The 25040-nt window shown below is 41.1% G+C and overlaps 1 protein-coding gene across 14 annotated transcripts in view; it reads right to left on the bottom strand.

Moving 5' to 3' along the window:
* The window catches only part of CCDC150 (coiled-coil domain containing 150), a 101051-nt gene that overhangs the window by 19371 nt on the left and 56640 nt on the right, over positions 1 to 25040 (bottom strand). For 13 of the 14 annotated variants that reach the window (XM_033959533.1, XM_033959528.1, XM_033959529.1 and 10 more), the window contains exons 13-14: positions 16422 to 16591; positions 8892 to 9018 (exon numbers count right to left, since the gene is read on the bottom strand). The exons of the other annotated variant lie outside the window; for it this stretch is intronic. In XM_033959533.1, coding sequence (XP_033815424.1) covers positions 8892 to 9018; positions 16422 to 16591 — 297 coding nt within the window. The remainder of the gene's footprint in view (positions 1 to 8891; positions 9019 to 16421; positions 16592 to 25040) is intronic. 14 annotated transcript variants of the gene reach the window in all.

Here is a 25040-nt window from a genome sequence, read left to right as displayed (position 1 = left end):
TTCTACCCTGCGCCTTGGGGAAACTTTCTGGGCAGCTTACAGTCTAAAGTACAGTAAGATACATACAGTAGGTACAATAATCATAGTTAGACATAATGAGCAGGTGCACAAGTAGGTCATGTGGATGAACTACATAATACAGTAGAGAAAAGAGAGGGGAGGAAACATAAGGGGAGGTTCAATTTTACTTGATGCTCTCTGCGCTATATATTCAGACATCAGAAAACAATTTGACTGGTGGCGATATTTTAGACAAAAAGGAAGAAACAACTCTTTCATATGATATCACCAAAATGTGCTCAAGGAGGAGGGGGTAGTCTATCCCGTGTATTCATTGGAGGGGGTGCTCCAGTCCAGAGTCTTGTTCTTCCACACTGCAGCCTGCAAGCTTCGGGCCATCAACATTGTTAATGTGCTGAACACACTGCCTTTGGCAGCCCAGAAGCTTTCTCTCTGCTACAACATCTTGCCTCTTCAGGGAAAGGAAGCTGAAGCAAAGTTTCCAGGGCCATTGGCAACAGCATGTTCAGCTCATTAACGTTGCCAGCGGCCCAAAGCTTACAAGTGGCTGAAAGAGAGGCACGAGAAATGTCACACCCAGTTGGAACAAGGGAGAGGTAGGTAAAGGAGAAATTTGCCAAATTGGAAGGGAGGAAGGAAGAAAGAAGGACCTCCAGGAAAGGGAGAGGAGAAAGAGATGCCAGGCTATGAGGGATGCGAAGCAGAGAAGAGGAGAGGGGAGGATGGAGGAGAATAGACAGAGATGCCAAAAGGTGAGGTGAGGTGAAGGAAGGAAGGAAAGGTTTAACCAAGGATGAGAAAAATATCAGGCTGTCTACCGCAGGAAGTTTCAAGTTTAATGAAAATTTGATATACCTCTAAGCGGTTTGTACATAATAAAGATAGTCAAATAGGTTAACATATATTAAAACATACTGGACCTACTGGAACGATAGGATTAAGGTAAAGAATTACATCATAAAATAAAAAAGAGAGCCATATAGGGGAAATACAAAAGGAAGGGGGATTCCATCTGATAACCAAAGCAGAAATGAAGCTAATGTTGCATAAGATAAGTGCATTAGAGGTTGAACGCATCTTTAAAAAGAAAGATTTTTAGTTTTCCTTAGAAACGATCTAGCATGGATTCATCCTATAGTTCCGAGGGCAATGAGTGACGGAGACAGAGAAGTTTATTGTTCATGTAGCGCTAATAATATGGAGAGATGGAACCAGGATGGAATGGAAACAAGGCCTTTAACCGCCCTGTGGGAGTGGTAAAAGGTCTTGCTCCCCTGGAAAAATAAAAAAAATTTGCACCCGGGTTGGCATCTCAGTGAGTCGTTCAAGTGTCACTGTCACTATAACATGCTTTCTAATCTTAAACCTCCTTCCTTACCAGACCTCCTCAAAGCCTTCCAATCGATAAACACCCCTAATAATCCAACTGAAAGCATCCCTTCTTCAATTCTAAAAAAATTATTTGCGATTTTCGGCCCATTCATCTAGTACTGAACCAGCTCACAGAATTCCTCGACAAAACCAACGCGCTTCACTCATACCAAAACAGCTTCCGCTACAACTACTCCACAGAATTATCATTACTTGGTCTCACCTCTACTATACACTACTTCCATGATCACCGAAAATCCGTCCTTCTTATCTCTCTAGACTTGTCAGCTGCTTTTGACACTGTTGACCATCACCTCCTTATTGATCCTCTTAAAACCTGCAGTATCACAGGTTCTGCCCTCTCATGGTTTGTTTCCTACTTTCAACACCGTAATTTCAAAGTCCACTCGAAAGAGAAAATCTCATCTCCTATTATTCAAACTTTTGGCGTTCCTCAAAGCTCTATTCTTTCTCCTTTACTATTCAATATTTTTCTTGCCCCTCTTCTCACTCTAGCTCAGTCCATCGGCTTTACTATCTTTGCTTAACGCAGATGACATCCAACTTCTTCACCCTGTTGATCCTTCTTCACCCTGTTGATCAAATATTTGCGAAATACAAGAAATAAACACCAAATCTGATAAAATCAGTGACTGGCTCCGCATAAATAAACTTTCCCTCAACATCAATAAATTCTGTGGTATACTTTTCCCGATCAGGAACAATGATATGATAAATGGACAAATCTTTATTAAATCTTGCCCGATAAAAATGGAATCAAAAATAAAATTGCTCTGAGTTATTCTAGACAAAGATTTAACCTTCCATGACCAGATAAGCTCCATCGTAAAAATCTGTTTCCACAAACTTCGGCTCATTCGTTCTTTAACTTCAATTCTTGAAACTGATGCTATCACAACCCTCATTCACTCACTGGCCATTTCTCATTTAGATTACTGCAACTTCCTATACAATGGAATTACTCAAAAAGAATTACGTCATCTGCAGCTCATTCAAAATATGGCAATCAAACTTATCTATAAGGTTGGGAAATATGATTATGTTACTCCTCTTCTGCAAGAAGCTCACTGGCTACCCATCACCCAACGCATCACCTATAAAACTTTAATGCTGGTCTTTATAATCAAACTTTCGCGTCTCCTATCTTTTCTTGATAAACTCATCATCCCCTTTTGCCCTCACCGGACCCTTAGATTGGCTGATCAGAATTTACTGACCATACCTTCCATCAAAGAATTCTACTACACTAGAAAAACTAACTTTTTCGTTGTAGCTCCAACTTTATGGAACCTCAACTCCACCTTGAAAATTCACTCGACAAATTCAAGACTAAACGAAAAACATTCTTATTCCAAGACGCATACCATAGTGTCTAACTATTTCCTTTCCAACAGTCTGAAAAATAAACACGAACCACTTTTAAGAAGCGATCCCCATTCCAGGTGTTTTATCCTCCCCCTCTTCCCTTTAATTAATTTGTTTTTAATGATGTAATTATTAATTTTCCCCTCCCCCTTTACCCTCAAGCTCATGTTCGTATTTGTAATTTGTCTATTTAATGTTCACATTTCCCCCCCCCCCTACAAAAATTTATTTTAACCTTTCATTTTTAGCATTGTAAACTGGCCAGGTGCACGTCGATGGTCGGTATATTAAAATTAATTAAACTTGAAACTTAAACTTGAAGCTATTATGTTTTACAAAGAATTCTTAAGACAATGTATTAGACGTGGAGGGGCATAATCGAAAGGGACGTCTAAGTCCGTTTACGTCCAACTCGCAAGTCGTCCAAAGTAAAAAACAGCCTAGGACATTTTCGAAAAATACGTCCAAAATTTTTTTACTTTCGAAAATTGTCTAATTATACGTCCTGCAGATCTGATCATCCAAGTCACTAAATCGTCCATATAAATCAATATAAATCCAAGTCCGTATAAATCGTTTATACCACATTTTCTTCTAACTTTTTGTCCAAGTCCAAAACGTCTAGAACAAGCCCTATTGAATTTGGGAGGGGTCTGCAAAGTGATGGACTGAACACCCAAACATGCCACCTAAATAGTGGGATACCTTACAGGGCACTGCTGTGAACTTCACAAAAAGGGTGCCATGGCTTCTCCTCACTCCCTTATAGGTCACGGTGAACCCCCCAAACCACCTCTAGAATCCCCTAGACCCACTTATCTACCACCCCAATAGCCCTTATGGCTGCAGGAGCCATTTATATGCCAGTACAAAAGGGTTTTGGGGGTGTATAGGGGAGTGCACATGTTTCATTATCAATGCAGTGATTACAGGGGCTTATGGGCATGGGTCCTCCTTTCCATGAGTCCCTAACCCATCCCCCAAGATGACTTAAGCTGCCTCTGTGCTGGACAACTAGGCTTTCCTATACCAGATGATGATGGTCTGGAGGCTGAATTTTAAAGGTGTGTTTATATTTTTAGGGGTGGGGGGGGTGGTCGGAGATCACTGGAGTAGTATGTGTGAGTCTGTTTTATGTGTTTGCAGTGCTTCTCAGGTGACTTTAGATGGGTTTTTGTGACTTAGACCATGTTTTACATGGTTTAAGTCACAACGTCCAAGTTCTGTCAATCCTGGGCTGTATAACTTTCGGTTATACATGCTGTCTAAGCCGGCCCTTTTTGATTTAATAGGTTCTTTTTCTCTCTATTCTGGTTACAAAATTAATCAACATAAAACAGAAGTTTTACCTCTTAACACTTATTCTCAACTGGCTTTAGTTCAACCTTTTCATCTTCTTTGGTCTCCCACAAGTATGAGATACATAGGAATTGATTTATAAGCTACTCTGCCTATTACAATACACCACAATAGTGAAAACTTATTGCTTATATCAAGACTCTATTACATTCCTGGCACCCTCTTCATATCTCTTGGTGGGGCAGAATTGAAACAATTAAAATGATCATAGCTCCTAAGATTAATTTTATCCTTAGTATGATCCCACATTTATTTTCAACTTTGTTTTACAAAACGATTGACAAACATATTTCATCCTTTCTATGGAATCAAAAACCACCGAAAAATGCCTTAAAAAACTTAAGACTCTCAAAACTGCGGCAGGTGTATTACTACCTGATTTTCTGACATACCACAAGGCTTTTATTCTACAACAATCAGGCCAATGGTTTTCATTGTCCTCTGACTATTGTCCTCTCTGGCTACAGTTGATACACTCCCTCTGTACTTTCTCTCCGTCGCTAATTGCACTGCTGACATCCCACTCAAAACTTCACGAGAACAACCATATCATCTCCCAATCTGTTTCTTGTCTACTTGAGCTAGATAAACTACTTGAAATTTCTATTTGTACCTCTTCTTTAACTTCACTATGGTTCAATCCGCATTTCTTAATTGACAAAGTACCAATTTTATGGTCTTCTTCGGCTAAATTGGGGATATGGTCCCTCAACGACATATGTACGCCAGCCTTACAATTGCTAACATTTGCAGAACTAAGTAGCAAATTTGCTCTACTGGCTTCGGCTTTTTACCAGTGGTTACAGCTAACTAGTGTAATCACTAAATCAAAATTTTTACAATCAGTAGTTGTTGGAACCCCTTCTTTGCTCTCACACTGTTCCCTGCTTATTACAACAAATTATGTTGCGTCCCGAATGTATAAATTACTTATCATCCCTTATACAAAAACTGACACCTCACTACGTAAAACCTGGGAACTTGATGTGGGACACCCAATATCAGACAGGCAATGGACGACTCTTTGGTCTACAGTCATCAGAACAGTTTCCTCTGCAAACTCGACCCAATCAATGTTTTTATTACATCATAGAATGAACTGGATACCCCAAAAGCTACATATTGCTGGTCTCCTTCCATCAAATAGATGTTGGAATTGTAAATCTCTCCCTGGCACATTGCTTCATATGTTGTATGAATGTCCTCTGCTTCAATCCTTCTGGTCGGACATATGATCTCATCTTAGTTGGATTTTTAACATCCAAGCTGCTCTTTCTCCTTCAATTATTTTACTAAAATCTGAGGCTCCTATGCTTAATTTACCTCAAACTCAACACTTTATTTGATACACTTATTATTATAGCATTAAGACTTATACTCTCTAATTGGAAATCATTTGAATCTATTTCAATCCATTTTTGGTTTCAGTCAGTGCTTCTTCAATATAAACGTGAAATGTTGATTTCCACTTATACACCTATGTCTTCCAAGGCTCGTCTAAAATGGTCTGCCTTTATAGACTATCTTAACCTTCTTTGAGTCTCTCTTCTAGCTTTCTCTTCTCTTTCTCTCCTTCTTCTCCTTTCTTTCCTTGACCTCTGAGGGATTTTCTTTTCTACCCTCTCCTTCCCCTTTTTTTTCCCTTCGTTTAGCCTCTCCTCCCCTCCCTCTTTACTTTTTTTTCCCTCACCCCCCTTGTCTTCTCTTCCTACCACTTTTACCTTCCCTTTTTGTGTAACATAATTGGACATGCTTGACCATTGTACTGTATTATATTATCTATTATCATTAATCCCTGATTTCTTTGATATTGCCTTTATATGATTGTCCTTGATTGTTCTTATGACCCTTGTACACCTTTTTCCTTTTTGTATTTCACTAAAACTCAATAAAATTTCAAGTTTAAAAAAAAAAAAAAACATACATACTACAGTTTACGAGTGCACCGGTTTACGAGTGTTTTGCAAGAAGAGCAAAACATTTGCAAAATCAGCACCTCGGAAACAGAGCGTGCCTCGATTTGTGAGCAGTGCCCCCCGCGATCCGGCACCCTACCCCCTGTGATCCGGCCTTCCCACCGCGATTGGGCACCCCCCCGCCGCTGCTTACTGTCATCTGGGTACCAGCACCGACATGTCCTGTGCGTTGGTGCTGGTGCCCAAAGAACAGCCTCCTCTTCTTGCTGGGCCTTGAGCATCTGCGCATGCTCAAGGCCTGCGAGTTCATGGAGAGAACGGTGGTTATTTTACTATTTGTATCACACAGGCATTTGTTTGTTACCTTTATTTACTTTGTGGTTAATTCTACACCTTATTGACTATGGACCCCTGAGGAAGGTGTGTTGTCCGAAACACGGACCGTGTCGGGTCCCTTGATTGGTAATAAGGTTGTATATTACTGCATTCTAGTTTGGTACAATAAACATTGCCTGCATCTTGTACATAGCCTGTAGTTTCTTTTGGTTTCTTCTTGCTGTTTGGTTCACTGCAGACTACGTTGGATTTTTTCCTTGTTACTCTATTCCTCCTAACAGATGGTGCAATAGAACCTGTTCCACTACAGGAAAGAGGGATTTTACTCCAAGTATTTCCTGATCATAAAGAAGATAGGAAGATTCCATGCCATCCTATATCTGAGGGCCCTGAAGAAATACCTCCCCGGATGCTTTCTTTAGGCTCCTTTTTGCCACTTCTCCAAGGAGACCAACTAAATTCTTGCTGGAGTTGTTAGGGTTATCAAAACCGTCCCAAATTTCATTTAAACTCAACACCGTCACCATTTGCTCTCATTGTACACAAAACACATGTAGGAAAGTACTTTATCTAAATGTCTGGGGCTTCTATCTATTTCTGTCACTTTTTCCCTAGTATTTTTTTTTTAAATGACACATAGGTGCCTATCAGGCTCATAATCAAAAAATATAGACATCCAAAGAGCATCCTAAATTGGCACTTGGATGTCTTAATTGCCAGAACGCCCTAGTGCCGATAATCGAAGCCGTCTTTCTGTACATCTAGCGAGGTGTTCCGGCCTCTGTGCGTCCAGAGCATGAGATGGATTTGGTGGAGGCGTGTTATGGGTGGGCTTTGGGCAGTCTCAAAGGCGGGTTATTGATATGGACATCTTGCAGCGATAATTATTTTGCAAGACATCCTGAATGGAACATATACATTTGGAACTAGACCTGTTTTAGAAGGGTCTAAGTGCCACAAAGGTGCCAAAACTGACCAGATAACCACTGCATATGTTAAGGTAAGACACCCCCACACTCCCCCAGTGCTCACTGACTCCCCTTCCATCAAACAAAAATGAGAACAAAAAGGTAAATACCTGTCTCTAAAATAGTAGCATCTGGTATGGGGAAGCCTAGTAGAACTGTACACAGGTATCTTAAGTAGCCTGGTGGATGGGCTAATGAACCATAGAGAGGACAACCCAGGCCCATAAGTCACTCTAACCACTACATGTGAGCCCACTTAAATCCTACTATACTACCATATAGATGCCACCTACAGCCATCAGTGCTATTGGGATGGTACACAGAAGGGTATACACTTCCCCATCCGTACTTGCGGGGGTTAGGGGTGGAGCCGGCCCGCAAATATTAAAAAACCGCAAATAATATTCAGGCCGGTTCTGCCCCTAACCCCCGGTTATTTTAAACCCTGAAAGCCCTCCCCCTTAAGCCTTACCTGGTGGTCTAGTGGGTTTTCGGGGCAGGAGTGATCTTCCTATGCTCCTGCTCCGTACAGATTGCTCACAGGAAATGGCTGCCTTGAGCTCCCGTAGTCTCTCGAGCCATTTCCTGTGAGCGATCTGCATGGGGCAGAAGCTTGGAAAGATAGCTCCTGCCCCGAATACCCACCAGACCACCGGGTAAGGCTTTCAGGGCTTAAAATAGCCCAAAAAATTAAAATGTATTCTTTGATTTAAAACCATGAATAAGGAAATCCATAGATACGGAATTCGCGAATACTGAGGGGGAAGTGTAGTAGGTTTTGGGGGGCTCACCCTAAATTATAAGGGGGTTATGGTGAAATATACAGCTGGCAACCTTGATGTGAAGTTCACAGCAGTGCCCTCTAAGATGTCCCATTGCTCTATTGCGATGTCTATGTGGCCTGTCCATTACTATGCTGGCCACACCCACATCCAAGTGGTCAGGATTAGGACGCTTTCAACCTGGATGTTTTTCTGATCAAAATAGGGTATATAGTTAGACGTCCTAGTGGCCGAGACGTCTAAATAGAAGATTTAAAAAAAATATATATATATATATATTTGGACATCCAGCAGTTTGCCATTCAAAAATGGCCATTTTTGTTCCTCCAACTCTGGACGTTCAGCTGGAAACATCAAAGTTGGACTCAAGACTTTTTTTTATTTTTAAAATGCCCCTCCATGTGTCTTTATAAACTAGGCTTGGACCAGGCACCTACTTTGCCCTCATATATAGGCAACCTATTATAAAATAACCCCCTACATATGCACATTTGTTGTCATGTCTGCAGTAACACACCACCAAAAGCAGGTCTTTAAATCAGCAGCATCTAAGCAAAGGGGCAGAGAGCGGAAGCTAAGTCAGCAAAACCCCCCATGTCCCTCCAGATAAAGTCAAATGAAACCACACTCACCTAGCTGTTCACACACACATGAAGATGCCAGCAGAGGTATTAGGACTTGTATACTGAGCAGATTCAACAGCAGGAAAAGCAAATTGCAAAACAAATACTACAGACTATTTTAGACCTCACCTCTGCAAGGTCCTTCTGGACTGCTTTCCTGGCTCCAGCTTGTTCCAGCTGAAATTGCTTCTTCAACGATTCCAAATGCTGACTAAACAACTTGGCCTCCATCTTGGCCTCCTCAGCTACCTGTTCCCTGAGACAGAAGCAATAGAACTGCATGATTCAATGAGGGGAGTGGATTGTTCATCAACAGTTACAGGATTCCTGGGTACTACTGACTACTATTTATCACTTATATAGCACTGAAAGGTGTATGCAGCACTGTACATTTTGACATGAAATAGACGTTCCCTGTTCAGAAGGGCTTACAATCTAACTTGGATAGACAGGGTTAAAGATGTGGAACCCAAGGTGAGAGGAGTTAGGAGTTGAAGGCAGTCTCGAAGAGGTGGGCTTTTAACTGGGCCTTAAACACTGCCAGAGATGGAGCCTGCCGTAGGGATTTGGGCAGCTTGCTCCAAGCATATGGTGCAGCAAGGTAGAAAGGATGGAGTCTGCAGGAGGAAGAAGAGAAGGGCTCTCTCATCAATTTTCTGTGTGACTATGAAAAGATGCTCTTTAGGTAGGAAAGTAAGAGAGTCTGTGGAGGTGTTTAAAACTGAGCACCATAAAAGGAGCTGGGGAAAAATTTAAGGAATATATAGTAAGTTAGTAATAAAAAATCAAAACAAAAAACCACAGCTCTTTTAGTCTGCCCAGTTATTCTTAATATATCTTAGCTATAGATGCTTGAGCACTTATAGAACAATTTTTTGGTTCAGGTTCCTGTGTTATTTCAATCTGGAGACTCTCAAAATAGAATTCAATAAGCCAAGATCTATATTTTATGTTTCAACAATTTTTATTGCTGATTTCACAACAGTACAGCAATAAAGAAAATATAACATTACAACCCTTGTCATCCTCTTTTTTGTATACAGAAAAAAAAAAGTTTTTGTAGCAAGTCCATCTAATAAATAAAGGAGACTTCTTTAATGTTGGATGGGAGAAAATACATCATTAACCCCAGTATAAAAATCTTAGGCGTTACTCTAGATCAGATGTGAAATTTGAAGCTCATCCAGATATTCTGGTTAAGAAATGCTAAATACTCTCTGGAAACTGTATTTTTTAAAATCATATTTTGATTTTTCATCTTTCAGGTTACTGGTTCAGTCTCTCATATTGAGTACTTTGGATTATTGTAATATCATCTACTTGGAATTTTATTTTAAAAAACCATCAAGAGATTGAGAATTATTCAAAATACAGCGATACGATTGATTTTTGGTCAAAAAAATCTAAACATATTACTCCATATTACAAAAAATTACACTGGTTACCAGCTGAGGCTACAATCATATTTAAATTTGTATGTCTATGCCAGGGGTGGGCAACTCCGGTCCTCGAGGGCCGGAATCCAGTCAGGTTTTCAGGATTTCCTCAATGAATATGCATGAGATCTATTTGAATGCATTGCTTTCATTGCATATTCATTGGGGAAATCCTGAAAACCTGACTGGATTCTGGCCCTTGAGGACCGGAGTTGTCCGCCCCTGGTCTATGCTATAAGACATTGTTATGCTTTGCACCTATTGATCTTCTAAACCACATTGATCTTTCAGTAAATTTACGACATCCATGTGGAGCTTCCTTGTTCTCATTTCCAATGTTGAAGGATGTGTTTACAAAAGATTTTTAGATAAAACTTTATCTTACCAGGCTGGTGTCTGGAGCAAAACCATAATTGATCTGCTCCTAAATTCTTTATCATATCAAACATTTAGAAGATCTTTGAAGACTTATATATTTGATAAATTTGTTGTTTTTTTAAAATTTTATTTATTTATAAGATTTTCAATTTTTAATGCAAGCATTGCATTTGCAAATTGCTACAGATCCAGAAATTATATTCAATAAAACATATGAAGGAAACATTAACTATCTCTTATTTAGTCCACCAAAATGAGGATCAAGAAAAGAAATAAACTTCCATCAGAAATAACAAAAATTAGCTTAAGGTCACGGCATTAGATTCCCGAATTACAACCAGATGGTAGGTCATACATCACTAGACATGGTTACCAACCTTTCTTTTGATTCAATAAATTCTAAAAGTTGTTTAGGCTCAAAGAAAAGAAAATTCTTACCTTGGTAAGATACATAACACTTTGCAGGAAATTTAACAAGAAATAAAGCCCCCAAAGCAAGAGTTCTTGGCCTCAAGGTCAAGAACTCTTTCCTACATCTCTGGGTTTTATGAGCCAAATCTGGAAAAACACGAACATTTGAGCCTAAGAACTTATCATTTATATGACGAAAATACAAGCGGAGGATAAATTCCCTATCACTCTCCAAGGCTAGAGTTAACAGCATGGTAGTTCTTTGGGTGACAACCTCAAGGGAACTTTCCAGAAATGAAGACAAATTCATGTCCACTGCTTTATCTACCGGAATGTTTGTAGGAGTGGATTCCCCTTGTGGCATCTTTATATTCAAATAATAAGCACTAACAATTGGAGGTAAATTTTCTGATGGAATGGCTAAAAGTTTCATGGAAATATTTTCTAGCCATCTCAACTGGTGATATAATAGGGCACTTTGGAAAATTCAAAAATCTTAAGTTATTTTTCCTCAGTTGATTTTCAAAATTCTCCATCTTACGAGAAACATAAGATCTCTCTTTAACCAATTCCATTTGAACCTTCTTCACTTCACTCAAATTATTATCTTCTTCCTCCAACTTTTCACTCAAATTAGTTAGATGTTCTACCTTGGAGAAGACCATTCCATAGTCTGTTTTAATAGTAGAAAGACTCAATTTAAGGTTGGAGTCCATGACTGATAAGGCCTGCCACAACGCCTCCATATCTATTTTCTCTGGTTTCTTCATCTCCCCAAAGCTGATAACATTCCTTCCCGAAGCACCTCTCACTTCCTCCTCTCTACTGCAGGGAGACTTCTGATGATTCCCATCTCCACCTTCTTTCAAAGAGTTCAGTAGAGATGTCCCTCCTGTACGGAGGTTGAGTTCTCCCTCTCGGGGCTGCCGGACTCCAGACATTCCCTGCAATGGAGTAGTTCCGGGTTGGGGAGGAACCAGCCTAAGCTCAGGGCTTAACGAAGCCTGGCTCACTGTGCTGAGGTCGCCCAAAAATTCTGGGTTTTCCCCTGAAATAGTTCGGGTCACTTCACCCAAATGAGCAAAGTCGCTCTAAGCATCGTCTGAACCAGCCGTTGAGGGGAGTCCACCGCTGGAGGGACAAGGTGGGGAACACCCTTTCTCTTCCCCATATCACTGCCGGAAAAGAGAATCACAACGCGGCTCCAGGTGAGACGAGCAGCACAGCTCGTTCAGGCATCTGCTCCTGACGCCATCTTGATCCCGACTCAATAAAAATCTTATCTTTGATAAATTTGTTTAAGCTATTTGAGTGATGTATTTTCTGCATATGTTCATGTATGTATCTTCGCTGCATTTTTTGCAGACCTTCTTGATGTTAACCATTCTGAACTGTAAGGTAGTGCAGGATATAAATAAATTTTTTAATTATTATTATTTTAAGTACATCCTACCCCCCTCTCTCTCATTTTTATGTTTAGACAGTTATTGGATTTCAATAAAATACAATATAAAACCAACAATGAACAGTCTATTTACTTGTCTTGTGTTAAACCGCTATGAAACTACCCTATCTCTCACATACCACCCCCCTATTGCCATATTACATTCCCCATCCTCCGGTACAAAGTTTATGGTAGCAACTTGTATGAATTTTTCCATTCAAGAATTATATAGATAATCAAGTGAACAAAACTGAAATTTGCGTCACTTTGGAAAGAAAGAGAAACCCCTCTCCCTCCCCCTTCTTTAGTAATCCTATCCTGTGAGAGTGTTGTGGATGGAAAAATACAATTACCCTCTGGGTACCATTCATAATGCATTCAAAATTTGATTAGGTGCTCTGTGGGGAAGGGATTGTAGATAAGGGTTCCAAGTGAGCATAGATTGTTTTTTTCACTTATGGATAACCTTAGCATCTTGGGCTTCCCAGCTCATTAATTCTATCAGTTTCGGTTTCGGGTCTGTTACCAGGTTATCTTGTGTCTCATTTTTCTTTGAGTCATGCCACGTAGAGTGCACTTGTTTTCATATCCCTCCATAAAATCCTGTCATTATAAGAAGTTCCTCGAGAGAACCCTCTCATTTCAAGCCGCTAAATTGAATGTATGGCTTGGAAAAATTATGTTAGAGGTCTCTTCCTATCTTGATTTTAGAAAATTGTTAAAGACTCAACTCTTTGATAGGCTGGTATCTTAATGCATTCTGCTCCATTTTTTCAATCAATTCCTTATATTCAACTTGATATATTTTATCTGTTCTATGTATTACTTCTTTCCCTGAGTGTATGTGAACACTTTACTTACTTTATAAGCCAGATATATGTTTTGCTTATTTTTATACTGAGAAGTCTTATCCAGTTATAAGGTATTACTTCTTTCCCTGCCATGGCGGTATTTTCTGCATTATATTGCAAATGCTTTCTGTCTTTATCTGTTTTTAAGTCCATTATTCTAATTTGTATTTTATCTGTATCCCATGTATCCCATTGTATCTGTATCCCTTGTTGTGAACCACCTAGAACTTTTTCGGTATGGCGGTATATAAGAATAAAATTATTTTTATTATTAAATACTCGCTCTCCATTTCCAATAGAAAGAGGGTTATGTTGTCCATACCTGCAGTATTATTTTCAGTCCCAGTAAACTCAACTTCTGGACCCAATGTTTTGGGCCCTTCTCTTTGATCCCAGGAAACCTCTGTAGGCCCAATAAAAAAAAAAATAAAAAACCAACTTCAGAAGAGAGAGATATTCTGTCCCGTAACCGCCTTAAGTAAGCACATGCCCACTTGCAAAATAAATGGGTATCCTGTCATGTCCTTTCATGAATCTGGAAATCAGAGGATGAGCAGTAAGAGGTATACCGTTCACTGGTTGATGAAAGGCAATGATAATACTGATATAGACTCTAATGGATGTAGACTTGAGACCAGAGTCAGATAAAATAAAGAAGATAATCCAAAACTAATGAAACAGAGATGGATTTTGGATCATAGTTTAAAAATTTGATTAAACAGTTAACATAAAATTCAAAGCATTGTACAGTAAAAGTTGTTTAAAATATTAATTAGGGAACAGACTACAAATAATAAACATAATCTTACGAGACAAACAAATTTGGAGGGGAAGAGGACAAGAAAACAAAAAGGGAAAAAAGGGGAGAATTACAATTTATGAGAAAAGAGAACAAATGGATAGAAACAGTGGGATATGATAAGGTTGGGATTGCAAGAAAGAGATGAAGGAGACAGGAAACACCAGGAAGGAAAAATGTGTCCACTGTTTCTGTTAACACTGCTGAGTGGCTGGTTTTTTGGAAGCTTCTGAAATGAGCCTGACAGGCTGCCCTTACTGAAGTCTGCAGGGAGGCGCTTTCGGAACTCTTCAGCCCAACAGAGGATTCCTCTACAATTTCATATTGTGGGGATCCGGGATTGCCAACCAAGTACGAATCTGGATATATTAGCGACAGCGTGGGCTGAGGACTTGCATTGCCAGTTGACTGCTCAACAGTTACAACGGGTCCTGAAGAACATTCAGAAGGTGTCACCCAATATTACTCACTGGGAAATGCAATTGAAAATTGTTCTTAGACTTTACATTCCACCGGAACGTGCAGCCCGGATGGGGATTACTGCATCGCATTCTTGCCCGAAATGCAATCAGGCTCATGCATCTTTGAGTCACATGTATCTTTGAGTCACATGTTTTGGGCCTGCCCTGCAATCCAACAGTTTTGGAGACATCTTGGCCTATATACCACATCGCTTTGGGGAAGGCGATGGCTTCCACAACCGAGGGCGTTATTTGGATTTTATAATATAGCCTCGTCCAAACCCAGGGGAATGTCAGCATTTATCTCCAGAGCCCTTTTGATGGGAAAAAAGCCATCCTCACCAACTGGCTCTCCCGTGATCCCCCGTCATATGCACAATGGAGATCCCTAATGATAGTGCACGCAACACTGGAGAGACGCATGGTGGGAGACTTGACTCTTGGCCCGGGTCGCAAATTTTGTCAGGTGTGGGAGCACTTCTGGCAGGACCTCACACCGCGTGCTCGCAGTAGACTTTTGAATCTTTAAGATTTTATTCCCACTCTCAGCTGTTGGACGGCCATGGATTCTTGGGGAGGGGAGGGGAACTGATTATATTGTTGAAAATGTTATTTCCTGAATGGTACTACTGTTTGTATTTGCTTCTTACTGCTGGAATAATAAAAATCATTTAAACATAAAATGAGCCTGACAGGCTGGGATGGATAAAGATCAGTTGAATTCAGCCCGAGAAATACCAAGCTGTCAGGTGTAAAGACCGAAGGTTGGGATGTAGAAGAGAACCGTGACTCTGCATAAGGAGAGATGGAAAAATCAGCAGAGGTATTGGTTCCTTGATACTGAGAGCTGAAGTAGAAGATAGAACCAAGGCTGCCTGGGCCACCGAGGATCCATGAGTATCATAGTGGCCGACTCCTGCTTGGCTTTGACAAGTGTCTTGAGAATGAGAGGAATGGGTGGAAATGCATAGAGGAACTTGTGCGTCCAATCCAGAAGAAAAGCGTCTGCCTCCAGATGGTGAGGAGAGTACAGACTGGAACAGAAATGGGGCAACTTGCTGTTGTGGGGAGATGCAAACAGATGCAATTGGGGCATCCCCCATTGAGAAAAAAGGGGATGGAGAACGGCAGAATTAAGCGTCCACTCGTGAGGATGAAAAATTCTACTAAGTTTGTCTGCCAAGGAATTCTGGTCTCCTTGAATATAGACTGTTTTGAGAAAGATGTTATGAGCAATCGTCCAAAGCCAGATCTTTTTAAGACTCCTGACAGAGAAGGAGAGAACCTGTGCCTCCTTGCTGGTTTATATAGTACATGGCTACTTGATTGTTCATGTGAAGCAGAAGGACATGGTTGCCTAGTAAATGCTGGAAAGCTGTGAGGGGTCGCTCTTCTTTGAACCTTTTCTAGCACTGCTATATCTTTCTTGAGATAAGGAGACCAGAATTGAACACAATACTCCAGGTGAGGTTGCACCATGGAGTGATACAGAGGCATTATAATATCCTTAGTCTTGTTAACCATCCCTTTTTTAATAATTCCTAGCATCTTGTTTGCTTTTTTGGCTGCCATTGCACATTGGGTGGAAGGTTTCATCATAGACAATATGATGTGACCTTCCGGCCAATGTGTGGCAGCAGCCAAACAAGCAAACAAGATGCTAGGAATTATTAGTACCAACTTAGATCTTAAGCCTTCTGGTGTAGGACGATATTTACTATACCAGAATTGTTTCTTGCCTTAAACTCAGGTTTAATTATTCACCTTTTCAAATCAAATTCCCATCTCCTGCCAGTGCTGTATTCCTGCATTTGTCTTTTATTGTTGTACAAATGCTTGCATACAGAATGAACTCATGTCTCCCTCCCTCAGTCCTTACCTGCAGGCCTCCAGGTGCTGTTGTAAAATGTTCTTGCTATCCAGCTGATCCTGGGTCTTGGATAGTTTACTCTTTATGCTGCTGTTATTCTTCAGAACCTGCTCCAAACTCAAGGCAAGTTTTTTATTACCTTCTTGTGACACATCTAGAGCTCTTCGCAGGGACTCTACCTAGATGTCAGCAAAGAGGGACAGCAATGTGCATTTCCAATAAAATACAATACAATGCACCTTATTATCAAAGTTACACTGGCTTCCTGTGAAAGCGAGGATTATCTTCAAATTTGCATGCTTATGTTCAATATCATCAAAATTTGCCCCTTCCTCTCTGAGCATACTATCCGGACCCTTGTCCAAGCTCTTGTAACCTCACGCTTAGATCCCTCAGTGTTGCCTCTCCCCCTTGCAATCTGTGCAAAACTCTGCTGTGCGACTCTTCTTCTACCAACCTCGCTATGCTCATGTCACCCCTTTCCTTAAGTCATTTCACTGGCTCCCTATCTGCCATCGCATACAGTTCAAGATCTTATTGCTGACCTACAAGTGTGTTCATTCTGCTGCCTCTCAATATCTCTCCTCACTTCTCTCTCCTTATAAACCTCCCAGAGAACTCTGTTCCTCAGATAAGTCACTCTTAGCAGTACCCTTCTCCTCCACTGCCAATTCCAGACTTCGTTCCGTTCATCTAGTTGCCCCCTTTGTCTGGAATAAATTACCCAAGTTTGTCCGTCAAGCCCCTTCCCTTCCCTTGTTAAAAGCAGACTGAAAACCTACCTTTTGATATAACTTTCAATCCTTAACCCTTCTCCTCTGCCCTCCAACCCAGCCCGCTGATTGACCATTCCCTTTGACATCCTGCTTGTCTGTCTTGCCTGTTTAAATTTTAAGCTCTTTCGAGCAGGGACTGTTTTCTTATTCTTTGTGACTCTGTGCAGTGCTGCATTGTCTGATAGCACTATAGAAATAATTAATAGTAGTAGTAGTATGTTACAAAACAATATTTGGTCTGGCTCCCAATTATCTGTTGAAACACTGTGCTGCCTCAAATTAATCGTAGAACCTGTAATATTACGTCCTTGAAAGGTTGTACATGTAAAAGGTTTCTGGAAAGGATTTAGCCTTTCAAGCGGATAAATGGAATGGGAATTTAAGTGGATTGTTCATGTCTTCTTTTTCTTATCAAGAGTTCAGAAAATCATTAAAAACTTATCTATGAGAACGCCAGCCCAAGCTGGATCCAAGATGGTCGTTGCATGTCTGCTGCAGTGAGGATGCCGTCAAAAGTTTCCTCTAACTATGCCGAAAAGACGGGGAAGGAAAGTCGGAGGAGCCTCCCGGCGACCCTTAACTCCAGCGGTTACCATTGATGATTTTCTCCGACGCCTACAACGGGAGCAAGAAGAGTCGGGTGCCAGCTCGCTGGGGACGCCACCGGAGAGTAGCGCGGTGGTGAGATCCCCTGGGCTCGATGTCACTCTTAGCCCCGACGTCAGGACGCCACCCCTTCAACCGACGCCGCAAGCAGCTAGCTCTCCACGGGACCAGAATGCACCCAAGGAGGTAGCTTCTTCTTCGTTCCCAGAGGCTAGCATGGAGGGCTCGCCGAACATAACAACGCAGAGTGACATGCTCTTTCTGCAAGGACTTGCGACCGGGACAACAGAGGCTGGGGGAATACAAGACGCCACTGAGGTAAAGCTAATTTCAGAACATTTAGATATTACACCATTACAACTTTTTTCACCTACAAAACCCCCTAAAGTCACACTTGATGCATTATGGGACTTGGTAGTGAATTTGGGGAATTCTTTAAATCCTCAAATAAAAAGTTTGGACAAAGAATTAAAAGAACAAAAAGAAAAAATAAATGTCTTAAAGCAGGATATTTCTCAATTAAAAATAGAGTCACAAAATACAAGTAAGGAGCTAATGTTTTTGAAACAAAATCAAGATTTGTTGGTTAAAGATAATATAATACTCAGGAGGAAGTTGGAAGCGCAGGAGAATAATGGTCGAATTAATAATTTGAGATTTATAAATTTTCCAAAGATCTTGTCAACTTCTCCTAGAGAAATGGTGAAAAGGTATTTTATGGAAATATTGGAAATTCCTGAAAGCTCCTTACCTCCTCTTACAAGAGTGTATTACCTTCCTGCCAAGCCCCAATCCAAAGAAGAAGAAAAAATTGAGGAACCCCGGGAGAGATCATTGGACATTTCCGCAATACTGGAACAATCGGATAGAGAATTGGCTGATCCAGCCACTCTCTTGTTGTCTGTGGCTTTGGCTCCAGACAAGGATTGGAGATTAAAACTTTTCTTTAAAAATAGGTCCAAAGACTTCCTGGGACATCATATTCAGATTTTCCCTGATGTCTCCAGAGAGACTCAAAAAAGAAGGAAAGAATTTCTACTTCTAAAACCTGGAGTGACTCAAATAGGGGGTATTTTCTTTCTGAGATATCCATGTAAATGTGTGGTTAGATATTTATCATTGAAGTATATTTTTACAGAACCATCTCAACTGATTAGTTTTCTCTCAGCGAAACGTCTTGAAAAAGGAATAACAGCGTCCATGGAAGGTTAGCTCCCCACACTGTAGTAAGACATGGATTTTCTTTTAATTAATTTGATTTATATTTGTCCTACTCTTTAAATCTTGGATCCAATATATGGAGGACTAGTGTGTGATCAGCTAGATTATTATTACTTTATTTATCTATTTTTATTTTCAACTGAATTATGATTGTGGTATATCTTAATTTTGGAAACTTAGTTCAGTATGTTGTTTGATCTCACTTTACTGTACAAGATGTATATGCTTGGTAATATTGTAAAATTCTATAAATAAATAAATAAATAAAAAAAAACTTATCTATTTGGTAAATTTGTACCATGACTTGTTAGTTTATCACATCAATGATATTGTTGATATTATCTTACAAACTGTGCACAGAGATGGGCGGAGGTGCGAAAACGTAGCCTGTATGCTGTGGAACACCACTGAGCCCCCTAAGCATGCTGAACAGTCTGAACTCGACCCTCCCCTACTTAACAGGGAGTGAGAAGATCAGGGACGACCCTGACATCCAAGGAAGACTAGCAGACTGGCTGACAGGTACCCCGAAGGGATCATGGATTGGCCTGTCAGCTACAAACCGAAGTCTGTGAATTCTCAAGCAGGCAGCACTTCAAATGTCCTTAGAATGCAAAAGAACCGCAAAATGGAATGATGAAACTATGTCAAATAAAAAATAAATTGGAGAAAACAGAGCACACTGTAAGCACATGCAGAAGAGAAAGACTAATGGGAGGAGCTCAGCTAGCCTGTGATGTACCCTAGAGGCGGAATGAAAAATGTATAATTCTCTTCTGCAACCCATGCGAGTAAAGGGAAATAACCTTATGGTCTAGAATGTTTCACCTATTGCACTGATATGGAGGTTTACTCGGTCTTAGAAGTACCTGCCTGTCAGCATTTTTCACTGCAGCTGAATTGAAGAAAAAGATTTTCTGTCTCAGAACAGCTCCAAAAAGATCAGGCCTGAAGATCTGTAATCTCCGCCACACAAATCCTCTCTATACAACTGGGTGTGGGAAATGCAGCCTGCACCCTGAAACCCAGAAGAGTTTTACTCAAGATGCATAAAACCTGTGCTTAAACCCCTGTCAAGGTCAGAGGGCAAGCGAGCTTCCAGGGGAATGGACCCCAAGTCCACAAAAGGCTGGCTCCACAGATCCACCAAAGTTTCTCAGTGAAGCAGCAGTCTGGCTCAGCGGGACTGCGTCTTTCTTCTGACAGACAAATTTTAAAAAAATGTTTGTAGACTCCTGAGGCAGGTCTTATGTCCAAACTCGCACAATTTGAGTCTTGACTACAATAAAAATATTGAGTACTACAGGTCGCCTTCTCTGTTTTCTTTGGGTAACTGTGTTACCGATAGGTCTGCCTGTTTTTTTTGGGGGGGTTCATATAGGCACAGAAAATGGCCTCCCATGCTATACCCCCGATGATCCCAGTACCAAAAGAATCAGATGGGATACCCACTTCCTCCTGCTGCTACAACACCCCCCTTCCCCCCCCCCCCCCCCGGCTGAACTTACTGCCTCGCCAGGCCCCCCATGGCCAAGTTTCAAGTTTCAAGTTTAATATTTTTCTTGATTTATTGCTTAATCTTTTATGTTTTAAGTTTTTTATTGATTTTTTCACATATCAACAAGTGTTATAAATTTTCCATACATTTATCTTAACAATACACTTGATATCTCTATAATGTATTTTATATAAACCATATTTTATATTATTTTTCTTATGAATTTATATAACATATATATTGTAATGATTTTATCAATTATTATTTAATTATGAACTTTTTTCCCTCCCTTTATCACATTAATTTCTCATAAGACTATCATTCATTCACACATTCAGGCATGTGAGCTCCTCCCTCTGCAGTCCATTGGAGAGATCAATCTACCTGCTTTTAAATATCAGCAACAGTGGAAAATCAACTGCTTTTACACCTCAGCAGCAGCGGAACTATCCGCAACTACCAAGAGCACACAGACCCGATCCAGCCAAAAGTGTGAGCTCCACCTCCTCCTGCAGTCCACTAGGAAGATCAACTGTTTTTTACACCTAAGCAGCAACAGGACCAGCCACCATTACCGAGAGCCCTTTGCCCTGATCCAGCCAGACAAGTAAGCTCTTCCCCCAGCATTCCGTAGGAAAAATCAATATGCTTGCTTTTAAATATCATCAGAAGGAGGAGATCCTGCCAGGATTGTGAACTCCTCCCCCTGCAGTCCATTGGAGAGATCAATCTGCCTGCTTTTAAATATCAGCAGCAGTGGAGATCAACTGCTTTTACACCTAAGCAGCAACGAGACCAGCCACAACCACCGAGAGAACACAGACCCGATCCTACCAAGAGTGTGAACTCTTCCCCCCCTGCAATCCGCTATGAAGATCGACTGTCGGCTCCGGGCGGCTTTCCCGCAGAGGAGAGAATCCTGCATTCACCGTGGGCCTCATCTGGGGCAGCCTCCTTGGAGTGGCTGGGGCACGGGCAGTGTGTCTGGGAGGGAATGCATGGATGGGAGAACATCGCAGGGGAGGAGACATAGACATCCTGTGACTGTCGGCCAAGTCTCTTCCCTGAAGAAGCCCTTTTTCTGGAAACGTCATCGCTCCTCCTAAACTTACTTGCTCCACTTCATCACTGACGCTGAAACCGTGGATTGAAGACAAAGTTTTATTTTATTTTTCTTTCCAGCTTATGATTTATCTTTAATCTTATCTATTGTTTTGCATTTTGTCTTTGTTTTGTTCTATTTCTATCATTTAAATTTCTCCAGAATTCTACTGTTCAACGTCTCCCCCTTCTGCTTCTATTCCTTTCTCTCCTCTCTTCTACCTCCCAAAGTATTTAGATCAATGCTGTCTTGTTAAAATGTTTATTTTATTTTTATTTTTCCTCTAACTCTACTTTTCACTTCTCTATTACCCTCCAGGTACTTTAGTTAGATTGTGAGCCTTCGGGACAGTAAGGGAATTTTTCAAGTACCTTTCCTATTTCTAATCTTAATGTATATTTTCTGTAAACCGCTTAGAACCTAACGGATGTAGCGGTATATAAGAAATAAATTACATTACATTACATTACATTATGATATATTTTTTATAATGTATAATAAAGAGAATAAATTCTTTACCCCTTCCCTCCCTCCCTTCTTTAACCATTATCTTATTATGGGAAAAAATTAAAATCAGTCATTGCAAAAATCTGTTAATGGTCCCCAAATCTTCTTGAACTTATCCATATATCCTTTTTGTGTTGCAAATGTACGCTCCATCTTATATATATGGCAAACTGAGTTCCACCAAAAATTATAGTTCAATCTGTCATAATTTTTCCAATTATGTGTAATTTGTTGTACTGCTACTCCAGTCAATATATTTATTGCTTAATCAAATTCTAAGCGATGAACATATTAAAATATAGTCAAATAGAGACAAAACATTACAGACTTTAAATAATAACATCCCTACCTCCCCAGAAATAAAAGAGGCAAGGGGGATGCCCACTCCCTCCTGCCATGGTGAGCCCCCTCTGCTGAACTTAACCCCCACCAGGCCCCCCCTCACACTGACCCCTCCGCTCTCCTTCCCTGCTCCCTTTCATTAAAAAACAAAATCAGAATGAAGGATGCCCACTCTCTCCTGCCACCGGATACACCCCGCCCCTGGTACCTTGAAATTAGTTGACAACAGGAGAGATGTGCAGTGCCTCCTATTCAGGCCTGCCACTGCAAAATGGTGGGCCTTCCCCTTCCTGGTGCCGGGGAAAGGGGCCTAAGGCCCTGATTGGCTCAGATGCTTGTGAACCTATCTATAAGTTCTCTTTCACCAGCAATGATGAAGAGATGGTTGTCTTAAGATAACAAAGTACCAGTGTTGTCACAAGACCCTTGGGTATCCCCTGTAGTTTCTGCATAAACATTTTCCTTCAAAAGAGTCCAGTCCATCTATAAAGCCTTGTCAAATAGGAACATCTGGGAAATGTGACTGGAAAAGCAATAGTAACTCATCACCCAACAAAAAGGCATAGGGGGCTCAGCAGCACTGCACCACCAAGTATGAGCCGGGGCTTGGCAGCATGGCACTACTAAGAAAAGGAGGGACTAGTAGGTGAATGAAGGCCATCTACCTTACCAGATATACACACATACCTGAGGGAGGCAGAGAGAAAAGAGCAGAGGTGGGAGTGGGAAGGATTTATGAAAAGGAGTCAAGCTTGAAAAAGAAAATAAGGCATTAAAAAATCTGGTAAATGTGGACAAAGAGAAGAGGAACGTCTAAAACTGCTTTTCACAGTTTACACTGTATACCACCTTTTTTGTAGTTTTACAGCCACACTGAAAGCGGTTTGCATATATGTACTTCAAGCATTTTCCCTATCTGTCGGTCAGTCTAGAAGAAAAATGCAGGCAGATTGATAGGCTTAAGAGCAACAAATCTCCGGGACTGGATGGCATCCATCCGAGGGTCATTAAGGAACTGAAAGGGACTATAGCTGAACTGCTTCAACTAATAGCTAATCTGTCGATCAGATCGGGAAAGATTCTGGAAGACTGGAAGGTGGCGAATGTTATGCTGATCTTTAAAAAAGGTTCGAGGGGAGTTCCGGGAAACTAGACCGGTGAGTCTGACCTCAGAACCAGGAAAGATGGTAGAGGCGCTGATAAAGGACCGCATCATTGATCACTTTGACGGACACAATTTGATGAGGACCAGTCAGCACGGCTTCAGCAAAGGATGATCTTGCTTGACGAACTTGCTGCACTTCTTCGAAAGGGTAAACAGGCAGATAGACAAGAGTGACCCGGTCGACATTGTATATCTGGATTTTCAGAAGGCGTTTGACAAGGTTCCACTTCTACTTCAAAAAATTGATAGCCATGGAATAGAGGGTGAAATACTCACATGGATTAAAAACTAGCTAGTGGATAGGAAACAGAGAGTGGTGAGGTAAATGGACAATACTCGGACTGGAAGAACGTCACCAATGGGGTGCCGTAGGGCTCGGTGCTTGGACCCATGCTCTTCAACATATTCATAAACGATCTGGAAATGGGTATGAAGAGTGAGATGGTTAAATTTGCAGATGATACGAAGTTATTTAGAGTAGTGAAGACGCAGGGGGATTGTGAAGATCTGCAACCCGACATAACCACACTTGAGAAATGGGCAGCGACATGGCAAATGAGGTTCAACGTGGATAAGTGTAAGGTAATGCATGTCGGTATCAAACTCCCATACACGAATACAAGGTGTCCGGGGTGATACTTGGAGAGAACCCCCCCAGGAAAGAGACCTGGGAGTACTGGTTGACAAGTGAATGAAGCCATCTGCGCAATGCGCGGCAATGGTGAAAAGGGCAAACAGAATGCTAGGAATGATTAAGAAAAGGATCACAAACAGATCGGAGAAGGTTATCATGCCGCTCTACTGGGCCATAGTACGCCCTCACCTGGAATACTGCGACCAGCACTGGTTGCCATACATGAAGAAGGACACGGTACTACTCGAAAGGGTCCAGAGAAGAGCGACTAAAATGGTTAAGGGGCTGGAGGAGTTGCCATACAGTGAGAGATTAAGGAAGCTGGACCTCTTCTCCCTTGAAAAGAGGAGACTGAGAGGAGACATGATCGAAACATTCAAGATAATGAAGGGAATAGACTTAGTAGATAAAGACAGGTTGTTCACTCTCTCCAAGGCAGAGAGAACGAGGGCACTCTCTAAAGTTAAAAGGGGATACATTCCGTATAAACGTAAGGAAGTTCTTCTTCACCCAGAGAGTGGTAGAGAACTGGAATGCTCTTCCGGAGTCTGTTATAAGGGAAAATACCCTCCAGGGATTCAAGACAAGGTTGGACAAGTTCCTGCTGAGGCAGAACGAACGTAGGTAGGGCTGGTCTCGGTTAGGGGCGCAGGTCTTTGACCTAGGGGCCACCGCATGAGCGGACTGCTGGGTGCGTTGGACCACTGGTCTGACCCAGCAGCGGCAATTCTTATGTTCTTATGTTCAATCTATCTAATGTACCTGAGGCAATGGGAG

The sequence above is a fragment of the Geotrypetes seraphini genome, chromosome 9 (genome assembly GCF_902459505.1).
Source record: "Geotrypetes seraphini chromosome 9, aGeoSer1.1, whole genome shotgun sequence".
NCBI lineage: Eukaryota > Metazoa > Chordata > Amphibia > Gymnophiona > Dermophiidae > Geotrypetes > Geotrypetes seraphini.
This window is presented reverse-complemented; position numbering and strand designations above follow the sequence as displayed.